Source organism: Myotis lucifugus, unplaced genomic scaffold, assembly GCF_000147115.1.
Source record: "Myotis lucifugus unplaced genomic scaffold, Myoluc2.0 scaffold_300, whole genome shotgun sequence".
In the NCBI taxonomy this organism is placed as follows: Eukaryota; Metazoa; Chordata; class Mammalia; order Chiroptera; family Vespertilionidae; genus Myotis; species Myotis lucifugus.
This window is the reverse complement of record NW_005871348.1, coordinates 167,920-190,608: the sequence shown is the minus strand read 5'-3', so window position 1 is coordinate 190,608 and position 22,689 is coordinate 167,920. Positions and strand designations below refer to the sequence as shown.

The 22,689-nt window shown below is 40.2% G+C and overlaps 1 protein-coding gene across 16 annotated transcripts in view; it reads left to right on the top strand.

Annotated features, from left to right (window-relative positions):
- The window catches only part of RAPGEF6 (Rap guanine nucleotide exchange factor 6), a 178,697-nt gene that overhangs the window by 22,941 nt on the left and 133,067 nt on the right, over nt 1–22,689 (top strand). For 13 of the 16 annotated variants that reach the window (XM_023763763.1, XM_023763760.1, XM_023763764.1 and 10 more), the window contains one exon: nt 18,392–18,461. The exons of the other annotated variants lie outside the window; for them this stretch is intronic. In XM_023763763.1, the coding sequence (XP_023619531.1) occupies nt 18,392–18,461 (70 nt within the window). The remainder of the gene's footprint in view (nt 1–18,391; nt 18,462–22,689) is intronic. 16 annotated transcript variants of the gene reach the window in all.

The following is a 22,689-nucleotide window of genomic DNA, read 5'->3' as shown; positions in this document are numbered from 1 at the left end:
TCATTTATTAGGTCTAGTAGTTTTTTGATGCAGTCTTTGGGGTTTTTTATGTATAACATCATGTCGGCTGCAAATAAGAACAGTTTTACTTCTTCTTTTCCAATTAGGGTGCCTTTTATTTTTTATTCTTGTCTGACCGCTATGGTGGCTAGTACTTCTAGTACTATGTTGAAGAGGAGTGGTGAAAGTGGGCATCCTTGTCTTGTTCCTGTTCTTAGGGGAAATGGATTTAGTTTTTGCCCATTGAGTATGATGTTGGCTGTAGGTTTGTTATATAGGGCTTTTATTTTGTTGAGGTATGATCCCTCTGTTCCCACTTTGCTGAGAGTTTTTATCAAGAAAGGGTGTTGGATTTTGTCAAATGCTTTTTCTGCATCAATTCATATGATTATGTGACTTTTGTCTCTCAGTTTGTTTATGTGATGTATCACATTTATTAATTTCGGATATTGAACCATCCTTGCATCCCTGGAATAAATCCCACTTGGTCATGGTGTATGATCTTTCTAATGTATTGCTGAATCCGATTTGCTAGGATTTTGTTGAGGATTTTAGCATCTATGTTCATCAAGGATATTGGCCTGTAGTTCTCTTTTTTTGTGGTGTCTTTATCTAGTTTTGGGATTAGGGTAATGCTGGCTTCATAGAAAGAGCTTGGAAGTCTGCCTTCCTCTGGAATTTTTTGGAATAGTCTGAGTAGGATAGGTTTTAGTTCTTTGAATGCTTGGTAGAACTCCCCTGTAAAGCCGTCCGGACCAGGGCTTTTGTTTGCTGGAAGGTTTTTGATCGCTGTTTCAATTTCTTCAGTAGTTATTGGCCTATTCAGGTTTTTTGACTCTTCTTGGTTGAGTTTTGGGAGCTTGTATTTTTCTAAGAATATGTCCATTTCATCTAGGTTGTCCATTTTGTTGGAATAGAGTTGTTCATAGTATTTTTCATAATTGTTTGTATTTATGTGGGATCGGTTGTTATTTCACCTCTTTCATTTCTGATTTTGTTTATTTGGGTCCACTCTCTTTGCTTCTCGGTGAGCCTGGCTAGAGGTTCATCAATCTTGTTTATCCTTTCAAAGAACCAGCTCTTGGTTTTGTTGATCTTTTGTATTGTTTTTTTGGTCTCTGTGTCATTTATCTCCACTCTGATCTTTATTATTTCTTTCCTTCTGCTTACGCTGGGCTTTTCTTGTTGCTCTCTTTCTAATTCTTTGAGTTGTAGAGTTAGGTAATTTATTACCATTGTTTCTTGTTTTCTGAGGCAGGCCTGTAGAGCTATGAACTTCCCTCTCAAGACTGCTTTCACTGTGTCCCATAGATTTTGGGTTGTAGTGTTTTCATTGTCGTTTGTTGCCATGATGCTTTTTATTTCTTCTTTGATCTCTCTGGTAACCCAGTCATTATTTAATAGCATGCTATTTCGCCTCCAGGTGTTTGATTTTTTTTTTATTGTTTTTATTGTAGTTGATTTCTAGTTTTATTACATTGTGGTCTGAGATGGTGCTTGATATGATTTCTATCTTCTTGAATTTGAAGAGACTTTGCCTGTGACCCAATATATGGTCTATCTTTGAAAATGAACCATGTGCACTTGAGAAGAATGTATATTCTGTAGCTTTGGGGTGAAATGTTCTGAAGATGTCAATTAGTTCCATCTGATCTAGTGCATCATTTAGGATTGATGTTTCTTTGCTGATTTTTTGTTTAGAGGATTTGTCCAATGGTGATAGTGGGGTATTAAAGTCCCTTACTATGACTGTATTGCTATCAGTCTCTCCCTTGATATCCTCTGAAAGTTTTTTATGTATTTAGGTGCTCCTGTATTAGGTGCGTATATGTTTACCAGAGTTATATTTTTTTTTTGGATTGCTCCCTTTAGTATTATGAAGTGGCCTTCCTCATCTCTTGTTATGTCCTTCACTTTGAGATCTAATTTGTCAGATATAAGTATTGCTACCCCAGCTTTTTTTTCATTTCCATTTGCCTGAAAAACCTTTTTCCATCCCTTCACTATCAGTCTGTGTGTGTCCTTTGTACTGAGGTCGGTCTCTTATAGACAGCAGATATGTGGGTCATTTTTTCTTATCCATTCCGCTACCCTATGTCTTTTGATTGGGGCATTTAATCCATTTACATTTAAAGTTATTATTGATAGGTATTTGTCTGTCACCATTTTTATTCTTTACGCCTGTGTTCCTTCTTTGCTTCCTATTTCTTCTTTTTACAGCAGACCCTTTAGCATTTCTTGCATTGCTGGTTTGGTGGTAATAAACTCCCTTAGTCCTTTTTTGTCTGTGAAGCTCCTGATCTCACCCTCATTTTTGATTGATAGCCTTGCTGGGTACAGTATTCTTGGATTCAGACCCTTCCTTTGCATGACTTTGTATATTTCATTCCATTCCCTTCTGGCCTGATGTGTTTCTGTTGAGAAATCAGTCGCCAGTCTGATGGGGGAATCCTTTGTAGGTAACTTTGTCTTTCTCTAGCCGCTTTTAAGATTCTTACTTTGTCGTTGGTGTTTGCCAATTTAATTATAATGTGCCTTGGCGCTGGTCTTTTGGGGTTCATTTTGTTTGGGACTCTGTGAGCTTCTTGGATTTGTGTGAGTTTTTTCTTCCCTATATCAGGGAAGTTTTCTGTCATTATTTCTTCAAACAGGTTTTCTATTCCTTGCTCAGTTTCCTCTCCTTCTGGCACCCCTATTATGTGGATGTTGTTTCCTTTTGTGATTTCCCAAAGTTCCCTTAGGCTCTCCTCCTGTTTTTCAAGTTTTTTTTCTAGATGCTGCTCTGCTTGGGTATTTTTTCCTACCTTGTCTTCTAGCTTACTGATGCGGTCCTCTGCTTCTTCTAGTCTACTGTTGATGCTTTCTATTGAGTTCTTTATAGCAGCAATGTCATTTTTCATTTCTTCTTGGTTCTTCTTCATTTCCTCTTGGTTCTTTACCATATTGTTGTTTTTTTTAATTAAAGCTTTATTGTTCAGATTACATTTGTTCCTCTTTCCCCCCCCCCATAACTCCCCTCCTCCCAGTTCCCGCCCCACCCTCCACCCTCACTCCCCACCCACTGTCCTCATCCGTAGGTGCAAGATTTTTGTCCAGTCTCTTCCCGCATCTCCCATTCCCCTTTCCCCCCCCCCAAGAATAGTCAGTCCATTCCCTTTCTGTGTCCCTGATTCATTATAATCACCAGTTCATTCTGTACATCAGATTATTTATTCACTTGATTCTTAGATTCACTTGTTGATAGATGCATGTTTGTTGTTCACAATTTGTATCTTTACCTTTTTCTTCTTCCTCTTCTTAAAGGATACCTTTCAGCATTTCGTATAATACTGGTTTAGTGGTGATGAACTCCTTTAGCTTTTCCTTATCTGTGAAGCTCTTTATCTGACCTTCAATTCTGAATGATACCTTTGCTGGATAAAGTAATCTTGGTTGTAGGTTCTTGCTATTCATCAACAGGGCGGGCGGAGGGAGCGGTTATGGCTGCTCTCAGTCCCGTTCCCAGAGGCTCTGCTTCTCAGAACCCCAGCAACCGCTGCAAACCTTGGAGAGAAAGCTGCCCTCACGTTCCAATTGATGCCAGACAATCCCGCTTCTCCCGTTTGAGTCTGAGTCCCTAGAGACTCGCCCAGATCTGGAGCTCAGAGTCTGAGACTCCCTCCTGATTGAAAACAACAACCGCGCCCTCAGCCACCAGCCCACTTTGCGCGCGCACCACCACACCTTTATATTTTCCACATTGTGCCTCCTCTGAGCCTCGGTATGCTGTTGTCTTTCCTTCTAGTTGAAGAGTCTCTCCTCAGCCAGCCTTCCTGTGGTTCTGGGTGATGTCCGTTCCGTCTTTTAGTTGTATTTTTGAAGTGGTTGTTTGCGGCAGCAATTTCCGGTGTTTACCTATGCCGCCATCTTCCAGGTTCAATAATTGTCCCTTTACCATATTGTTGAATTTGACTTGTATTCTTTTCAGCGACCTTATGACCATTTCTCTGAATTCTTTCTCTGACATATTGCTTGCCTCCATTCCGTTTCCTTCCTTTTCTGGTGATGCCTCCTTTTCTTTCATTTGCGGGCTGTTTCTTTGTCTCCCCATGATCTCTCTTCTCCGGGTGTCTGGTTATGTAGTTCTCTCTCTCCTTTATCTAGGGGAAATTTGACCTTTCCATGAGGAGGAGCAGGGCTCGTCTGAGTCCATGTATTAGCGCTGTTTGAGATCTGGTGTTCCTGGGTTCATAGCTGGTCCCTGGCTCTGTACCACCGTTTTTTAATCCACTCATCTTTTGATGGGCACTTAGGCTGTTTCCAAATCTTAGCTATGGTAAATTGTGCTGCTATGAACATAAGGGTGCGTGTATCCTTTCTGATTGGTGTTTCCAGTTTCTTGGGATATAGTCCTAGCAGTGGGAATACTGGGTCAAATTGGAGCTCCATTTTTAGTTTTTTGAGGAAACTCCATATTATTCTCCACAGTGGCTGCACTAGTCTGCATTCCCACCAGCAGTGCACAAATGTTCCTTTTTAGAGAAGACATTTTTGGTCTTTTAAGAAAGTAAGACTTCTAATTACAACTAAATTAACTTAATTGCAAACCTATTAATTTTTTTTAATATATATTTTATGGATATTTTACAGAGAGGAAGGGAGAGGGATAGAGAGTTAGAAACATCGATGAGAGAGAAACATCGATCAGCTGTCTCCTGCACACCCCCTACTGGGGATGTGCCCGCAACCAAGGTACATGCCCTGGACCGGAATCGAACCTGGGACCCTTCAGTCCCCAGGCCGATGTTCTATCCACTGAGCCAAACCAGTTAGGGCAAACCTATTAAATTTAAGTATCAAGGTACAGTTTAGTCAATAGATGGTATGGGACATCTTAGTTTTGATACCATTTTTTTAAAGTCTTATCATGAGACCTGAAAGTCTCCATCATTGGCCTTTGGTTAAATGAAATCTGTGTTTCTTGAGTAGTAGAATAAAACATAGTTGACTGTTTTTTACAAATAAAATAACATAGTTGGTCTTGGTTATTGAAGGAATAGTGCCATTTCCGAGATTCAGTGTTGGTCTCTTCTGTTGACGGATTAGGTACCCAGCAGTAGGATTCGCATTGAGGCGGTGATTCTTCATCTCGGCCACTATGTCCACTGCATTCCTAGGCCTATTGAACAAGCAGTGGGGTGGCTGGAGAAAGAGCTTGATTGACACCCAAAGAGCATGTCATTTTGTTAAACTGATTACTAAAAGCCGCCTCTACAGTGGATACCCTTGGGGCTTTCACTGGGATGCCGAAAATCTTCAATGCCCATTCTAAAAGAGATCCTTCTACCTACCTCTTCCAAGACTTCTTTGTTGCCAGTCTTCTAATGCTGTTCTTTCCAAGTCCCAACCATTCAACCAAACCATTAGTAATTGCCCATGAATCTGTTTAGTTTCATAATTTTTACCATCTTTCAATTCAGACAAAGTGGACAGATGTATTGCTTGAAGTTCTGTTCTCTTGGAGGATTTTCCTTCACCATCTTCCTCCAGGGTTACCTCTGAGTGGGGCTATCCACTTTTGGGTGGTATCACTTCTTTGTGCAGACTCATATGTAAAACAGTCTCAAGTTTTTCCTTCCTTAGACTGGTCATAAGGAATTCCTCAGGTGCGCATAGATACAGATTGAGGGAAGAGGCAATGCAACAGGAATTGGTGTTGAAGGAGTCTGAGCCACCTGCTCATGCAAGATATTCTGGACCTGGGTAAACTCAGTTTCTTATATACCACTAGAGGCCCAGTGCATGAATTCGTGCATGGGTGGTGTTCCTCGGAGTGGCCTGGGGGATCAGGCCAAAACCCGCAGTCCAATGCTGCCTGCAGCTCCTACCTGCCTCTCCTGCTAATCCTGGCCCCACTGCGTGCCTGCTGCTCACTCTCGCACCATCAGTCCTAATCGGGAGAGGCTCATGCTACAGTAGCATCAGCACCAGCGCTCACCTGCCATGAACCCTGCATCTGGCGCCCTCCCAAGGGGAGTGGCCTGCGGGATCGGGCTGAAACCAGCTCTCTGACATCCCCGGAGGGATCCTGGATTACAAGAGGGCACAGGCCAGGCCGAGGGACCCCACACGTGCACTATTAGGGCCGGGGAGGGATCCAGGGCCTGTCTGGCCCCATCTCCTCCAGTCCTGATCAGGACCAGCTGGCCAAGGAGGGATGCGGGAGGTTGGCCAGTCGGGAAGGGACCGCGGAGGGCTCCAGGGCATGTCCGGACCATCTTGCTCAGTCCTGATTGGCAAGACCCCAGCAGCAAGCTAACCTACCGGTCAGAGTGTCTGAGCCTTGGTGGTCAGTGCACATCATAGCAAGTGGTGGAGCAGCCTTAGCATATCATTACCATATTATGCTTTGATTGGTTGAATAGCTTTGATTTAATTGGTCACAGGACACTTAGCATATTAGCCTTTTATTATTTAGGACTAGAGGCTTGGTGCACTAAAATCATGCCCTCAGAGGTGGGGGAGTCCCCCAGCCTGGCCTGTGCCCTCTCACAGTGCGGGAGCCCCACCCATCCAGGGCTCCTCAATGGATTGCCCCAAAGAGGTGGGCTAGAGCCGGGGGTCCTGCTTCCACGATGCACAGCTATCTTGTGACTGCGTGAGGGCATCACACCGTGACAGCGTGAGGACCACCTAGGCTTTTATTAGTAAGGTATTTATTTAATAATAGATTGCTAGCTACTTCTGATGCCCAACCCTTATGGCTAGGTCACAGTTCCTGATGGGAAGGTCAGGCTACATAGTCTCCTGATACCTCAGTTGTGATTAGACTTTCAGTCTCTCCCAAAACCCAGTAGCAAGCCAGAAGTTGTTTCTGAAAAGCAGTAAGTACTCACTTAATTGTGTAGATAGTTTTTTGGAAAGTCACTTTAAGTGAAATGACAAAGCAAACCAGTTTTACCGTAGGCTAATTATATATACAAGAATTAAGTTTTTCTGTAATATTTCGAGGACAAGATGTAAACAGTGGTTCCTGCCAGGAATCAGTTATTTCTTTTTTTCCTCATTAGCATTATAATGAAATGATACTGAATAAAATGACATTATTTGAGGGCCTGCTATAGTTATTTTAGAAGAGGGCATTAGGTCTGCACTGTCATTGACATGCTAGTACTTGTGAGAAGCTCCAGAGCACATCCCTATTTGCCATGAACACTAAAATTATCATTGGATATGCTGGTCCTCAGTGATACAGTGACTTATACTGATTCTGAACTGTGGCAAGTTGTGTGGGCTACTCTGAAGATGGGATGCTCAATATGGGATGCTCAATATATGTTAGTTCCTAAATAAAGAAATAACCAAGTATTGTGTCTCTTTTTCTGGTGATGGTGCCTAATCAACTTGGAAGAGATATCCTGTCATGCCCCAAATCATAGAACTCCCAGAAACTTCACTGAGAGGGTAGGCCCTTGAATTTTTATGGTGTTTATCTCCTAAACACTAATTTGCCTATATTTTAACACGTTAAGCGCCATATCAGTCACTGGTGACTGACACTATACTTTCCGTTTGGACCTCGTCAGTCTCCGGCCGCCAGCGTATCGGTGAAATCGGATATCATGGGCTAAATGGAAAGGAAGACAAAACAGGCTTGGCACTTAACGTGTTAATATAGCATCTAAATACATTTATTTATTTTATAATGAATTTTTTATGTAATTTAAACCAGTAAAATATATTTTGCAATTTACTATAACCAAAGGACAAAAGTAATATAATAAATCCAGACTAAATTTAAATAGCTTTTGAAATGAATTTAGTTTTTTTTAGATTTGAGTTCACTTTGTAGTTGTCAACAGTAAAATCTCAGTAAGTTCAAGAAAGCAAGGATTGCATTACATGTGATGTTTAAATAAAATTGAATGCATGTGTTTATTTATGCAGGACATAAGCATTGATTGTCATCTCTATATAAGACAGAGTCATTAAAACCAAAAAAGGTTGACTTGCCTTTCATTCGGATAACTGCTTTATTTGAAAAGGGCCAACGTGTTGGGTGACATGGAAAGAAACTTTCTTGGGGAGGCAGTTTTGGAAATGGATTCTACAGATAAGAAGGAATAGGTAGGCAAAAAAGGGAGGGAACCAGCATTTCAGTTGAATTTCTCAAGCCCCGATGCATTAATTTATTTAGAAATTATTGAGGTGCCTGCATGTGTCAGACATTCTGCTAGTTATTGGGGTTGGGAAAGGTTTTTCACCTTTAAATAGCGTTGTCAATTTTCTAAAGACAGAATTTTTTTGACAAAGTAATAAATATGTACTATTCAAAAGTCACAACAGGCCCTGGCCAGTTTTGCTCAGTGGATAGAGCGTTGGCCTATGGTCCCAGGTTCATTTCCGGTCAAGGGCACATGCCTGGGTTGTGGGCTCAATCCCTAGTGGGAGGTGTGCAGGAGGCAGCTGATCAATGGTTCTCTCTCATCATTGATGTTTTTCTCTCTCTCTCTCCCTCTCCCTTCCTCACTGAAATCAATAAAAATATATTTTTTAAAAAAGTAAAAGCAGCCCTGACCGTTTTGACTGAGTGGATAGAGCGTCGGCCTGCGGACTGAAGGGTCCCAGGTTCAATTCCAGTCAAGGGCATGTACCTTGGTTGAGGGCACATCATCAGTAGGGGGTGTGCAAGAGGCAGCTGATGGATGTTTCTGTCTGATCGATGTTTCTCACTCTCTGTCCCTCTCCCTTCCTCTCTGTAAAAAAATCAATAAAAATATTTTTTAAAAAAGTAAAAGAAGTATAACAAATATTTTAAGAAGTATTATTCCCACTATTATTGTCATCCACACCATTAAACTAATTTGCATAGATAACTAACCATTTTTATTAATATCTTTTGTATATCTTTCTAGTGTCTAATATATATTTGAACTAAAAACAGTACTTATACTTATTTTTCCTATTTTTGACCCAAAAAGAAATACTGCCTCGTGGTTTTAACTCGTTTATTTTGAAGTAGATGGGAAAAGTGCATGTTTATGAATTTCTGTGAGTTACTATAAATTGAACATTTGCCTAGTCACTACCAAGATCAAGAAATTAATATTGTCAGCATTGTAGAAGCTGTGTTTTCTCAAATCAGCTCTTTGAGAAAGCATGTCTTTTCTCAAATCAGCTCTCCTCCTCCCCCAAAGATCACCCATCACTTTCCTAAATTTTAATCAGTCTTGACTATCTGTGGAGTTTTAGCCTGAGGACTTGCAACCTAACATTGTAGTTTGGTTTTGTTTACTTTCAATCTTAATATGAATGTAAACATGCAGTATTCTTTTATGTATGGCTTCTTTGATCCAATACTATGCTTATGAGATACATCTGTGTTGTTGAAGGTAGTTAATTCATTCTTATTGCTTAGCATTTTATTGTTTGTGTTGTTGAAGGTCATTATTAGTAAAGTAGCTGTGAACATTTTTGTACATTTGATCCACATGTGCATACATTTCTGTACAATATACCTAGGCTATGTCTATATTCAGCTTTCATTGTCCATTTGTGAGTTGTGTTCAAAAGTGGATGTACCAATTTACACATCCACCAGCAGTGTATGAGAATTCCTCTTGTTTCACATCCTCACCAACATGTAGTAATGTCAGTCTTTTTTAAATATTTTTGATGGATTAATGTTAGTTATTCTGTTGAGAATATATATATCTCATACTTTTGATATGTACATTATTGATTGCTGATGAGTGAGTACATTTGCATAACCTCTTTTGTAAAGTGCTTCTTAAAATTTGCTCTCCATTTTTCTAATGCATTGTCTTTTGTTATTGAGAGGTAGTAATTCTTTGCATGTATTCTGAATAAGAATCCTTGATTGGTTATGTATGCTGCAAATATCTATTCCCCACTCTGTGCCTATATTATTCATTCTCATGAACACAGGTTCTTAACTCATAAGAGCTATTCAGTCTTTTCCTTTGTGTCATCTTTGCTTAAGAAATATTTCTGTACCTAAGGATATTTTCCTTAATTATTTTCTAGAACTTTTCTTGTTTTCTTTTCACATCTATATCTATAGTCTACTTAAAATTAAATTTTGAGCATGATATAATGTTGCATGGTTTTCCATATGGATTCCTGTATGTCCTTTTCCAACTTTCCTTCAATGCTACCATTTTTGTAAATCAAATATCTGTTGTAATGTACCCAGTGAATCACAGAAGGATGCCTCAAGAAGTCGAATTAAAGAGTCACATTTATTGCAGTCCGGGACTATGAGGGGCCATTCCCCAAATCTCATAGTGATAAGATGGCCGAAACACCAGACTTATATATGCAAAGATCACAAAGGTATTGATTACATCCCAGGGTTTGGAATGAGGAACCTGGTTTGCAAAAAAAGCAGTTTACAGAAGCAGAAGCAGCATGTTATCTAAATTACAGTTTTTGGTCTCTGAATCACTGAATTGACAGAAACACATTATCTAGAGCCCTCGGTCTGGAATGAGGAACCTGGTCAGACTTAAGCATGTTATCTAAATTACAATTTTTGGGTCTCTGGAACACTGAGTCAACAGGGACATGTTAAATGGAGCCCTCTGACCTTGGGATAATTGTGCTGTCCTTCCCAGGTAAAGGAAAATGTGCTTTCTAAGACCAGTATGACCACAACAAATGGGATTTCACATTACAATCAATAGGGTATTCAATCGAATGGGATGATTTATATAATTCAGAAAATCAAAATAACCTTTCTATTGTTAAAGCAAATAGGTACAGAAGCCAAACAGCAGGGTTAAAGTTAAACTATAGTTTCTACCTGAGATGATTGCTACCATACTTCATATCCATATATTTGTGTGCCTGTTTCTGGGCTCCTAATCTATCCATTATATTTTGTCTATCCTTGAATACTACACTGTAGCTTTATAAGGTAAGGGAGGGAAAATTTCCTTCTACCCTTCTAGGTTCTTTGGCCAGTTTAATCAAACTAATGTAGATTAACAGGAGAAAAACAAATATAATTATATACAAGGGTCCCACAAAAGACAGTTGAGGTGTACATGTTAACCTGAGTTAAGGAATGGGATAGGGGCCTGTGGCCTCAAAAGAGAAAAGAATTATTCACAGGATAATAAAAACAGATGTTTAGTAATTAGATGTTTGTCCTAACATACAGATAGATTGTTCAGATAAAACGTTATATCTAGTAATAGCTCTTGTTCTGGGGCAGGCACCCTATCTAAATTCTCTTAGGTAATTAAGTAAGAGGTAAGCCTGCTAAGTCTAGATTGCCTTCAACTCAAAATAATTCACATGCCAAAGTGATGCATTTTGGAAATTCATTCTGAAGAGTTGAAAAAATTTTGAAGTTCCATTTATCAGGGTTTTTTCCCTTTAATTTGCTGTGATTTTGTTGTTATATGTAAGAAATCTTTTATTAACCTAAGGTCACACAGAATTTTTTTCTGATTCCTTTTGAAAGTGTTATAGTGTCGATTGTAAGAACATCCAAAATCAGTAGAAAAATTTTATGACTTTATTTGTGTTATGCCCAGATTTCAGGATCCCCAAGAAACCACACCAGGGAGCCAGCCAGGTCCGATGCAAAAGCATAAGAGTCTTTATTCGAGCTAGCTCGGCTCCCCCACCTCGCCGACGCAGCAGCAGGAAGCAGAGAGAGAGGCCTAGCCCGGCGTGAAGAGGCGTTTTATAGGGGGGTGGAGTCAGGGTAGGATAGGGGACTGTGGGCCCTGCCGATTGGCCAGGCGCAAGTCAGTGTCTTGTTCCTGGGTGTGGCTAGCAGAGGCTTAGACTTCCGGGAAGAAGCTCCTTGCCAAGCACATGGCTCCCCCAAAATGGAGGACACAGGGTAAGATGGAGGGCATAGCCCTCGCCCTTTCAATTTGAGCCAGAGGACACGCCTGGAAAGAAAATCTCAATAGTCTGAGAAAAATGCTTTTCAGAATGATAGTTTGCAGTTTCTTTTATACATTTGGAATTAAGGAGGGAATGAAGGACGATTACATGAATTGGGAGAAAGCAAGGCAGGAAAATCTCAATGATTGTATTACAGGATACTTAACCAGATTTTCTGCTCTCTTGAGAGTGGTTATACTTCTGAGGGGTCTGAAAAAAGCATTTCAAATTAACCTAATTGTAAAGAACAATGGACATGGCTTGCTTGCTGCAACAATCACCCTGTTGGAGGCAGTGAGAAGAGAATATTGGCAACAATGGCGGGGGTTGGGGGGAGACACAACACAGCACCAGGTGTAGACCAATGGGGTCACACCAGACCTGGGTTCAGCAACCTGAGCACTTGAGTTCTGGATAAAAAAAAAATTCAGAGCCAAGAAAGACTTAAACTGTAAGAAAACGTTTATTTATAAAATCACAGAGGTAGAAGAAGTATTTCATAGAAGAAATGGGCTTAGGAAACAAGTTATAGAAGCAAAGGAAGGGCCCTTGGAGCTTAGCAATCAGGAAGGTCAAGGTGAAGTGCCTGGGGGAGGGGGAAGAGGAAGGTGCAGGCATGCTCTCTGGAGGGAGAGCAAGCTGGGTCCTTTTTCCTAAGGGTTTTAAGGGTGGAGATTTTAGGGGAGGTCCCAGGGGAATATCTCATTAGTATATTCATCAGTTTTCCAGGTGTGTCCTTTCAGGGCAGGAGGTCATTATTCAATGTAGCTGGTCCTGAAGTGTGGCATTGTTTGTCTGGTTTAGCTGCTTTTCTGGGCCTGGAGCTGAAATACAACTGAGGCCTAGATGTTATCTCTAGGGAGGAAAGGTCATGGTGTCTAAACTGCATGACCAGTGATATGCTAGGGGAGGAGGTCCCACCCTACAATTATCTCTTGTTAGGCACCCAGAACTTTCTGCCCTAGTGACCTTCTATACCTGGCCCAAGGTCCTTTCTCTGCTTATATCTGTCTAACTGCCTACCACAAACCTACCACAAACCTTTTTATAGGCCTGGGGAATGACTACCCACCATGATCTGCCCAGTTAGGAATTTATGATCTAATCACCCTGTGAGGTTACTTTAACAGCGCCTTTTTGGTCCACACTATTTAAGTCTGTTATTTATTTCGAGCTAGGTTGTTTTTTTTTCACATGGTATGATATATAGATATAATTTTGTCTTTTTATCTATGCATACTCAGTTGTTCGAACATCTGTTGACCTAACTTTAATTGACCATATATTTGTGGGTCTATTTCCCAAATCTTTACTCATTTTCATTATTTTTCTATCTGGTTGCGGAACCACATTATCCTGATGACTGTGGTTTTATAATGAATCACGGACTAAGGTAGTATGGGTCCTCCAACATTTCCAGATTGTTTTGGTTATTATAGTTTCTTTGCACTTACATAGAAATTTTGGAATCAGTTTTTTTGGAATTAGTCTATCAAATTGAGGAAGTTTCCCTCTATTTCTTGTTTACTGAGAGTTTTTATTATGAATGGATGTTCTGCTTTATCAAATGCTTCTTCTGCATCTATTGATATGCAATTTTTCTTTTTAGTCTGTTGATGTGGTGGATTACATTTAATTGATTTTTGAATGTTGAACCAGCCTCACATACCTGGGAAAATCCCACTTGGCTGTGTTGTATAATTCTTTTTATACATCCCTTCCATATCTGAATCTGGTTCTTAAGCTTGCTCTGTCTTCCAGCTGTGTATTTTGCCCTTTAGTATCCCTTTTAATTCTTTTCTTGATAGTAGGACATCAGGTACTAGGCAAAAGGAATTGCTGTAAATAGGTCTTTAGTAATGTGCTAGTAAGTGTTATGCCCAGATTTCAAGATCCCCAGTAGACCACCAGGGAGCCAGCCAAGTCCGATGCAAAAGCAGAGAGTCTTTTATTATTATTACAGACCCGGGTCTGGCTCCCAGCCTCTACCGATGCAACGGCAAGACGAGAGTGTCCACCCGTGGGAAAAAAGGGGTTTTAATAGGGGGGTGGAGTGAGGGAGGAGAGATGACTGTGGGCCCTGCCTATTGGCCAGGTGCAAGTCGGGTCTTGTTACACAGGATGTGGTCATATTTATGGCGCGCACGTCCCTTGATTGTCATTGGTTAGTTTAAAGAAGTCCTGGGTGTGGCTAGCAGAGTAGCAGAGGCTTGGGCTTCCAGGAAGAAGCCTTTGCCGAGCACATGGCCAAGGTAAGATGGAGGGCGTAGCCCTCGCCCTTTCAGTAAGGTGTAGGGAGAGGGGAAGCATTTGATAGTCCTGTGATTAAGACTTAGTCGTTTAGTGAGCCTTTGCCTCTGGACTGTGAACTTCACAGGTATATCTCAGTTTGGGTTTGGGTTTCTGTGGGGGTTTTTGCCTTTAGGTGAGACAGGATAGCTAGAGTGGCTGGCATTAGGTATTTCCCTCTCTCCATACGGAAGGCTAGAGCCAACTTGAAATGGGTATTTTCCTTTTTGCAGGTCTGTTAGTCTCTAATAGAATGGTTTCTCTTAATGGCAGACCTTGCTGTGCATGTTTCAAAATAGTTCCTTTTCCCTTTCCCTTGCCAGGAACACAAGGGGCTTTTTCTCTTATTCACTGTGGGAACCTGGTAGAAATCCATAGGGTAAAACTCAAGTAAGTTTGGAGGCCCCTTCAATGACCTGCATCTCACTGGAGTTTTGCTTTTTTAAATACACTTTTATTGATTTCAGAGAGGGAGAGGGAGAAGGAGAGGGAGATAGAAACATTAATGACGAGAGAGAACCATTGATAGGCTGCCTCTTGCACACCCCCTACTGGGGATTGAGCCTGCAATCCAAGTATGACCGGAAATCGAACCATGACCTCCTGGTTCATAAATTGACGCTTGCCAGCCTAGGACTTTTAACTCTCGGAGTTGTGTACTCTGAGCTTCCAGCAGTTCATTAATTACAGTTTGATTTTCCCTATCTTGGCACTAGTTCTCTTGGAGATTATGCTCTAAATTGTGATTCTCTGTATTCATCTGTCATTTTCTCCAATTTATAGACAGGAAGAGATAAGGAAGAGAAAATATATTTACAGTGAAAACAATCCGCTTATAAATGAACCTGTGCAGTTCAAAGGTCAACTGTGTTATTAAAGAATTTAATGAGCTATTTTATATTACCAGATGGGCAGATTTTACAAAGACATACATTACTATAAATAGACTCAAAAAGTAATAGAAACTTTGAATATACTTATAAAAGGTAAAGAAATTAATAAGTATATTCTCACAAAGAAAAGTCTAGGCCCAGGTGGCTTTACTGCTAAATGTGTTTCAAACATTTGAGGAAGCATTATTACATATCCTGTGCAAACTCTTTTGGAAAATACAGGAAGAAAGGATACTTATAGCTTATTTTGGGGGGCCAGTGTTACCCTGATACCAGTGCTTGACAACAACATGACAAGGAATGAAAACTACAAATTATCTCCTGTGAACATACATGTAGAAATCATTAACAAAATAACAGCAAACCAGATCCAGTAATATATTAAAAGTATTGGACACTGAACAAGTTGTGGTTATTCTAGAAATGCAAGGAAGTTTAACATCATAAATCAATTTATACAATATATTCTGCTAGTAAAATAATGGACAAAAACCACATGATCTTTTTCAGTAAACATAGAAAAAAATTTGATAAAATTTAAAACTTGTTCATAATGAAATATTTTAGACCTACTAAATTTACAGAAGGAAACTTCCTAACTATCATGAAGGGCATGTACAAAAATTTTATTGCTGTGAGAATTTTATAATTGCCATTTTTTATTTATGTCATTCATTTCTAATACTTTCGTTTATGGTGTTATAGTAAGGTCTTTTTTTTTCTGTTTTGCTATCTGGTTTTTTCATCACTATTTACAGAAAGTACTATCTTTCCCCCCATTGAATTACCTTGATACTTTTGTCAAAAATTAATTGAACACGTATGTGTGGGTCTGATTTTGTTCGGTCCTTTTTCATTGATCTATAAGTTGATCCGATGCTATACTAGCTGGAGTATTCTAGCTTTACATTATGTCTTGATATTTCATAACATAAATATTCCAGTTTTGTTCTTGTTTTCCAAAATTGTTTTAACTGTTTTAGGTTTACATTTTTATGTAAATTTTGGAGTTTTGTCATTTCCCTAAGGCAACTTTTTTATTGCATTTAATATGTACAACAACCCATAAATAGGATATATTTCATTTTATGTGATCATCTTTAATTTCTCTCTGCAGTATTTTGTAATTTTTTAGTTTGTAGTTTTTTAGGGGTCTTGTGCATGTTTTGATAAATTTATGTCTTTTTTTAAAGTTTTTTTAAAAATGTATTTTATTGATATTTTACAGAGAGGAAGGGAGAGAGATAGTTAGAAACATCGATGAGAGAAACATCGATCAGCTGCCTCCTGCACATCTCCCACTGGGGATGTGCCCCAACCAAGGTACATGCCCTTGACTGGAATCGAACCTGGGACCCTTCAGTCCATAGGCCGATGCTCTATCCACTGAGCCAAACCGGTTTCGGCAAATTTATATCTTATATATTGTGTATTCTTACTGTTTTTTAAATGAAATTAAAAGATTTTTTTCCTAATTTCATTGTTGCTAATATACAGTAAAACAATCGATTTTTAGATATTGAACTTATATCCTTTAATCTTGCTAAAGTCACTTCTTTCTTTCTTTCTTTCTTTCTTTCTTTCTTTCTTTCTTTTTTGTTTTCTTTTTGGTGGCCCATACGGGGAACGAACCCGAGTAAAGTCACTTATTTCTTATGACCTTTTTAAAAAATAGAATTCATTGGATGTATTTAATATATAATCAAGTCCTCCACAGTTGAAGCATTTATCCTTTCTTATATAAACTATTATTGCAAGATGCTAAAACTAATAGATGAGAAATTGAGAATAAACTTTATATTAGGTTTATCTAGTTGATACTATCTGAAGCTATATACCAGTTTTAACAGTGTTAAAAAGAAAGGGGCAACCAGACATTATGTAATGTATATGTGATGTGATAAACATTCCACTGGGTCTTTTTTTTTTTTTTTTAATATGTTTTTATTGATTGTAGAGAGACGAAGGGGAGAGAGAGAGAAACATCAATGATAAGAAAGAATCATCGATCAGCTCCCTCCTGCATGCCCCCTACTGGGGGTTGTGCCCACAACCCTGGGCATGTGCCTTGACTGGGAATTGAACCATGACCTCCTCCTGGTTTATAGGTTCACCCTCAACCACTGAGCCACGCTAGCTGGGCTCATCTTGATTTTTATTAGAATTTTGTTATTAACTAATATTTGTATATAACCTTATACTTGGTAGAGAATTGACATGCATGCTGTCACTGCTTTCATTCAGGACCTATTTCCATTCCATCAATAAAATTATATAGTTTTTTATAAGTGACTTATATATTTGTTTATTTGGTATTTTATATTTTGTTTGCATTATTAATAGAGGGTTTTCAAATATTTGGTTTTTAGAATAAATTGCATATATAGTATAATTGCCCATGGTACTTAATTTTTATATATATATTTTAGATTGCCTTTTGTAATTTTATAAGTGCACTCTGCATCATATGTTCACCTATTGTATCATATAATTATTAAATATTTTTTCTGTTCCTTACCTTTCAAAGTATTTAGTTTACTTTTTAAAATTAAAACATCAATTTGTTTCTATATAAATGCTTTCTTTTTTTATTTCATTAGAAATATCCTCCCAGATGAAGAATATAAAAATATAGTTTCTTTTAGAACTAATCCAATTTTAGTTTTTTCCAAAGAGCTAGTCAGTGGCTCCAACACTATTTTTAAATGAATCACCTCTGTTTTTTACTGCATTTCTTTATATAGTCTAATGTGAATATTTTCAAAGCTGTTTATAGCTGTTATCTAAAACTGCTCCCAAAATAATAATTTACTTTTATAAAATACTAGAGGCCTGGTGCACGAATTCGTGCACAGTTGGGGTCTAGCCAGCCAGAGGGGGGGTGCGGGCGTGGGAGGATGGCTGGCTGACTCCACCCCCTGGTTGAACTCTGGTAAAGGGGACAATTTGCATATTACCCTTTCATTATATAGGATTCCATAATTGTGGCTTTAGTCTATATTAGGTGTGTTTTTACTTTTATTCAGCACATATTGATAAATGTTTAAAATTTGAGATTAGGCAGGGAGGGGTGTTCTATAATCAGTTTTAGAGATTAAAGGCAGAAATTTTTAAAGAATTTTCACACTGAACTGTATTGAGGTCAGTTATCTCTTGATTTTAAGAAAATCTTATTAATAAAAGTGATAGGATCAGAATTTCTTGATTAGCATTTAAGGGGCGGGGAGGTTTGGTTGTTTGTTTTCCTATATCGATGTATTTTATTTGTAATCTTTGCTAAAGAAATTGTTTTTCTGTTTTTATAGTTTTGGTAAGCAGTTTGGAGGAAAAAGAGGATGTGATTGTCTTGTATTAGAGCCTTCAGAAATGATTGTGGTAAGAACTTTAAAGAATGCTGAATTGTTTTTTGATGTGCTTCAGTTTCAACTTTAAATGTAGTAGGCTTTTAAATACTCAAGGAGGTTCCATTACTATGACTTTTTAAATATTTTATTAAGTAGCATCAGAACTGTCTACCAAGTTTGATACATTTTTATCTACTTAAATTTTTTTTTGATCCTTGAGAGAATTTGAAATATGATACAATTCTATATAACAGGTTCCAAATTTGGTAATTTCTTTTACCACTTCTACCAGAAATTTTAAATAAATGTTTTAAAAAGTGACCTTTAGATTTCAAGTATTTTCTTTCCTCTTCAATATACTTAAATAATCTTTGAATATCTATGTCTGTGCCCTTAACTTGTAGGAAAGAGAAAGAAATGAAAGACAATTCTTTTTAAGTAAAAAATGGTTTAGATCTTAATATTTTTACTTTAAAAGTGTACTTAAAGAATAATTCTTTACTTTTTTCTAAGAAAGCTGGGTAGTTGATGTAACTTGAGAAAACACTGACTTTCTTTTTTTTTTAAGCATTAGAAAAATCCAGAACACAGCTCCCTTTTACCTTGTTCTGAGATGACCTTACTAGAAAATAGCTTATACTGAATGGGCTCATTGTCCTATTTGCATCTCATGTAGATGATCATGTCATTTGATTTGATTTAAACTGTTGAGAAGTGAGGTTGAATTCTTAATGAAGCATTTTAATGCCAGGGCACTAAAAAAACTAAACCATTTTTCTATTTTATAGGGTTGTAGTCAGATTGACATGTTCAAATAGTTTCTGTTTTCTCTTCCCCAAACTGCATCATCTACATTATCAAGAGTTCAGTGTCCTATATTTTATTTATTTATTTATTTATTATTATTTTTTTTTATTGATCTCAGAGAGGGTAGGAGAGATAGCAACATCAATGATGAGAGAGAATCATTTATCGGCTGCCTCCTGCACACCCTGCACTGGGGATCGAGCCTGTAACCCAGGCATGTGCCCTGACCGGGAATCGAACCATGACCTTCTGGTTCATAGGTTGACACTCAACCACTGAGCTACGCCAGCCGGGCCAGTGTCCTATGTATAATAATAAAAGCATAAAATATGCTAATTAGACCAGACAGCTGAACGACCTTCCGACGTCCTTCCGGACGACCTTCTGGACAAAGCCGTGACTGCGAGGGCCGAGGCAAGCTACAGGGGCTGTGAGGGCTGAACCCCTTGCACGAATTTCGTGTATTGGGCCTCTAGTATTTTATAAAAACAACAGAATTTTAAGATCTTAAAAGGCAAAGATTATGTCTTATTTTGTACTGAAGGCCTGGTGCACGAAATTTGTGCACGGGTACGGTCCCTAGGCCTGGCCTGCAATCAGGGCCATCTTCCCCAGCTGCCCACAGCTGGCCCCGCCCCCCGCCGCCACCCACCAGTTCCCCGTTTGCTATCGGGTGATTGGTGCCTGATGGCCGGGGGAAGAGACCGAGAGGTAAACTGTTCCAGCCCACTTGCCAGCCCCGCCCCCACTGTTGGTGGCCATCAGGCGATCGGAGCCTGCCAGCTGAGGAAAGGGACCAAGAGGTGGTCAGTGCACCTCATAGTGACTGGTCCAGTAGTCGTTCTGGTCGTTCTGCCATTAGGGTCAATTTGCTTATTACCCTTTTATTTATTATATAGGATTATTATATAGGATAGTACTGCCTGCATAATAAGTATTCAGTGAATTGTGCTTGAATTCAAGTTTGTTCAAGGCTTGGACTATGTATTTTATGTTTATTTTCTTTAAGTGTTGTTATAGATGGCATATTATAGCCTCAGAACTACCTTTTTAAAATAAATATATTGAGGAACATGGCAAGAAAACTACCTCAGGCACTTCTTGTTTTCTCATTTGTTTATCAGTTGTTGTACTTCCTCTCCCCCTCCCCCCCATACTTTATGGGGTAAGAGTAGTGCTTTTACTGCAGTGTTTACATTGTTGTGGTACAATACAATTAACATAAAATTTATCAAACTTAACCATTTTTAAGTGTACACTTCATTGTAATTATTAGTTTTCTTTTGAAATTAAAGGGAAAACTTATACTTTCCCCATCCCAAACTTGGAGTTAGCCTTTTCTCTAAGGAGAGAAACTGAGATGTGGCTGCCAGTTGTTTTCATTGCTCTACGTGACTAATTGCTATTAGGGCTTCTCAGGAACAAGAGCTAGAAAATGTCTGAGTGTATGTATACACTATATATATGTGTGTACATATGTCTATATTTGTTTTTTAATCTATAGATCTGTTTAAAACCCAGAGTTTATTTTGTTTTTTCCTTATACATATCTTCTTTCTCTATCAGTGAGAAACTTGTTTTTCAGTATATTTACTTACACATAAGGCAGTTTAAGAATAGCTTGTTCAGCCCTGGTTGGTGTTGTTTAGTGGGTAGAGCATTGGCCCATGCGCCAAAGGGTCTTGGGTTCAATTTCTGGTGAAGGGCACATAGCTGGGTTGCAGGTTTGATCCCTGGCCCCAGTCAGGACATGTGAGGAAGGCAACCAATAGATGTGTCTCTCACATCAACATTTCTCTCTCCCTCCTCCCTTCCTCCCTCCCTTCTACTCTCTCAATGGAAAAAAATGTCCTCGGGTGAGGATTACAAAAAAATAAGAAGACTTGCTTGCCTGCAACATTGTAGAAAGCACTATTAGCTAGAGTATTAACATACACATCTAATCTTCTAATCTAATAAAAGAAAAACAGGGAGGGAGGGAGGGAGGGGGAGGGGGGGAAAGAGAAACATGCAAATTGACCATACCTTCGCTACGCCCCAAGCCACGCCCACCAGCCAATGAGAGCGACTATATGCAAATTAACCCAACCAAGATGGCGGCCGGCAGCCACAGAGCTGGAGCAAGCAGGAGTCTTGGTTGCCCCGGTGATGGAGGAAGCCAAGCTTCCCACCTGCCCTGGCCGGCGGTGGCCTCCGCTAAAGGCAACAAAGTTTCAATTATAGAGGATAAGTAAATCCCAGATACCTGCTTCCAGCCAGCCTCCACTGGAAGCTTGGGTGGCTGGGGGCTGTGGCCAGCCTGCAAACAGCCATCAGCCCCTCACCCAGACTGGCCAGGCACCCCAGCGGGGACCCCCACCCTGAAGGGGCTATGGCCAGCCTGCAAACAGCCATCAGCCCCTCACCCAGACTGGCCAGGCACCCCAGCGGGACCCCCACCCTGATCCGGGACACCCTTCAGGGCAAACCAGCCAGCCCCCACCCATGCACCAGGCATATAATAAAAGGGTAATATGCAAATTGACCCTAACAGCAGAACGACTGGGAATGACTGGTCACTATGACACACACTGACCACCAGGGGGCAGATGCTCAATTCAGGAGCAGCCCCCTGGTGGTCAGTGCGCTCCCACAGGGGGATCTCTGCTCATCCACAAGCCAGACTAACGGCTGCCAGCACAGCATTGATGGCAGGAGCCTCTCCCGCCTCCTCAGCAGCACTAAGGACTTCCGACTGCAGCTTAGGCCTGCTCCCTGCTGGCAAGTGGACATCACCCGAGGGCTCCTGGGCTGCCAGAGGGATGTCTGACTGCCAGCTTAGGCCCAATCCCCCGGGGAGCAGACCTAAGCCAGCAGGTGGATATCCCCCGAGGGGTCCCAGACTGTGAGAGGGCACAGGCCAGACTGAGGGACCCCTCGAGTGCACAAATTTTTGTGCACCGAGCCTTTAGTCCTATATAATAATCCTATTTACATAAAAGCCTAAGTGACCATTGCAACTGAACGGACAACCAAACAGGCTGCGTGGAGTAACCAGGCCGGCAGGGGGGTTAGTGAGAGCCTACCAAACGATTGAGCAGCAAGGCTGCGTGGGGCAACCAGGCTGGCAGACGGGTTAGGAGGGACGACCAAATGATTGAGCAGCGGGCAGCATGGGGTGACCAGGCTGGCAGACGGGTTAGTGAGGGACGACCAAACGACTGAGCAACGGGCAGCGGCAGCGTGGGGTGACCAGGCCAGCAGGGAGCTTAGTGAGGGACAACCAAACGACTGAACAAGCAGGCTGTGTGGGGCGACCAGGCCGGCTGGGGGGCATTGAAGGGCAACGAAATGACCAAATAGCAGGCTGCATGGGGCCACCAGACCCAGCAGGGGGGGGCAGTTAGGGGTAACCAGGCCGGGCAGGGGGTGGGGTAGTGAGTGGCAACCAGGTTAGCAAGAGGGGACAGTGA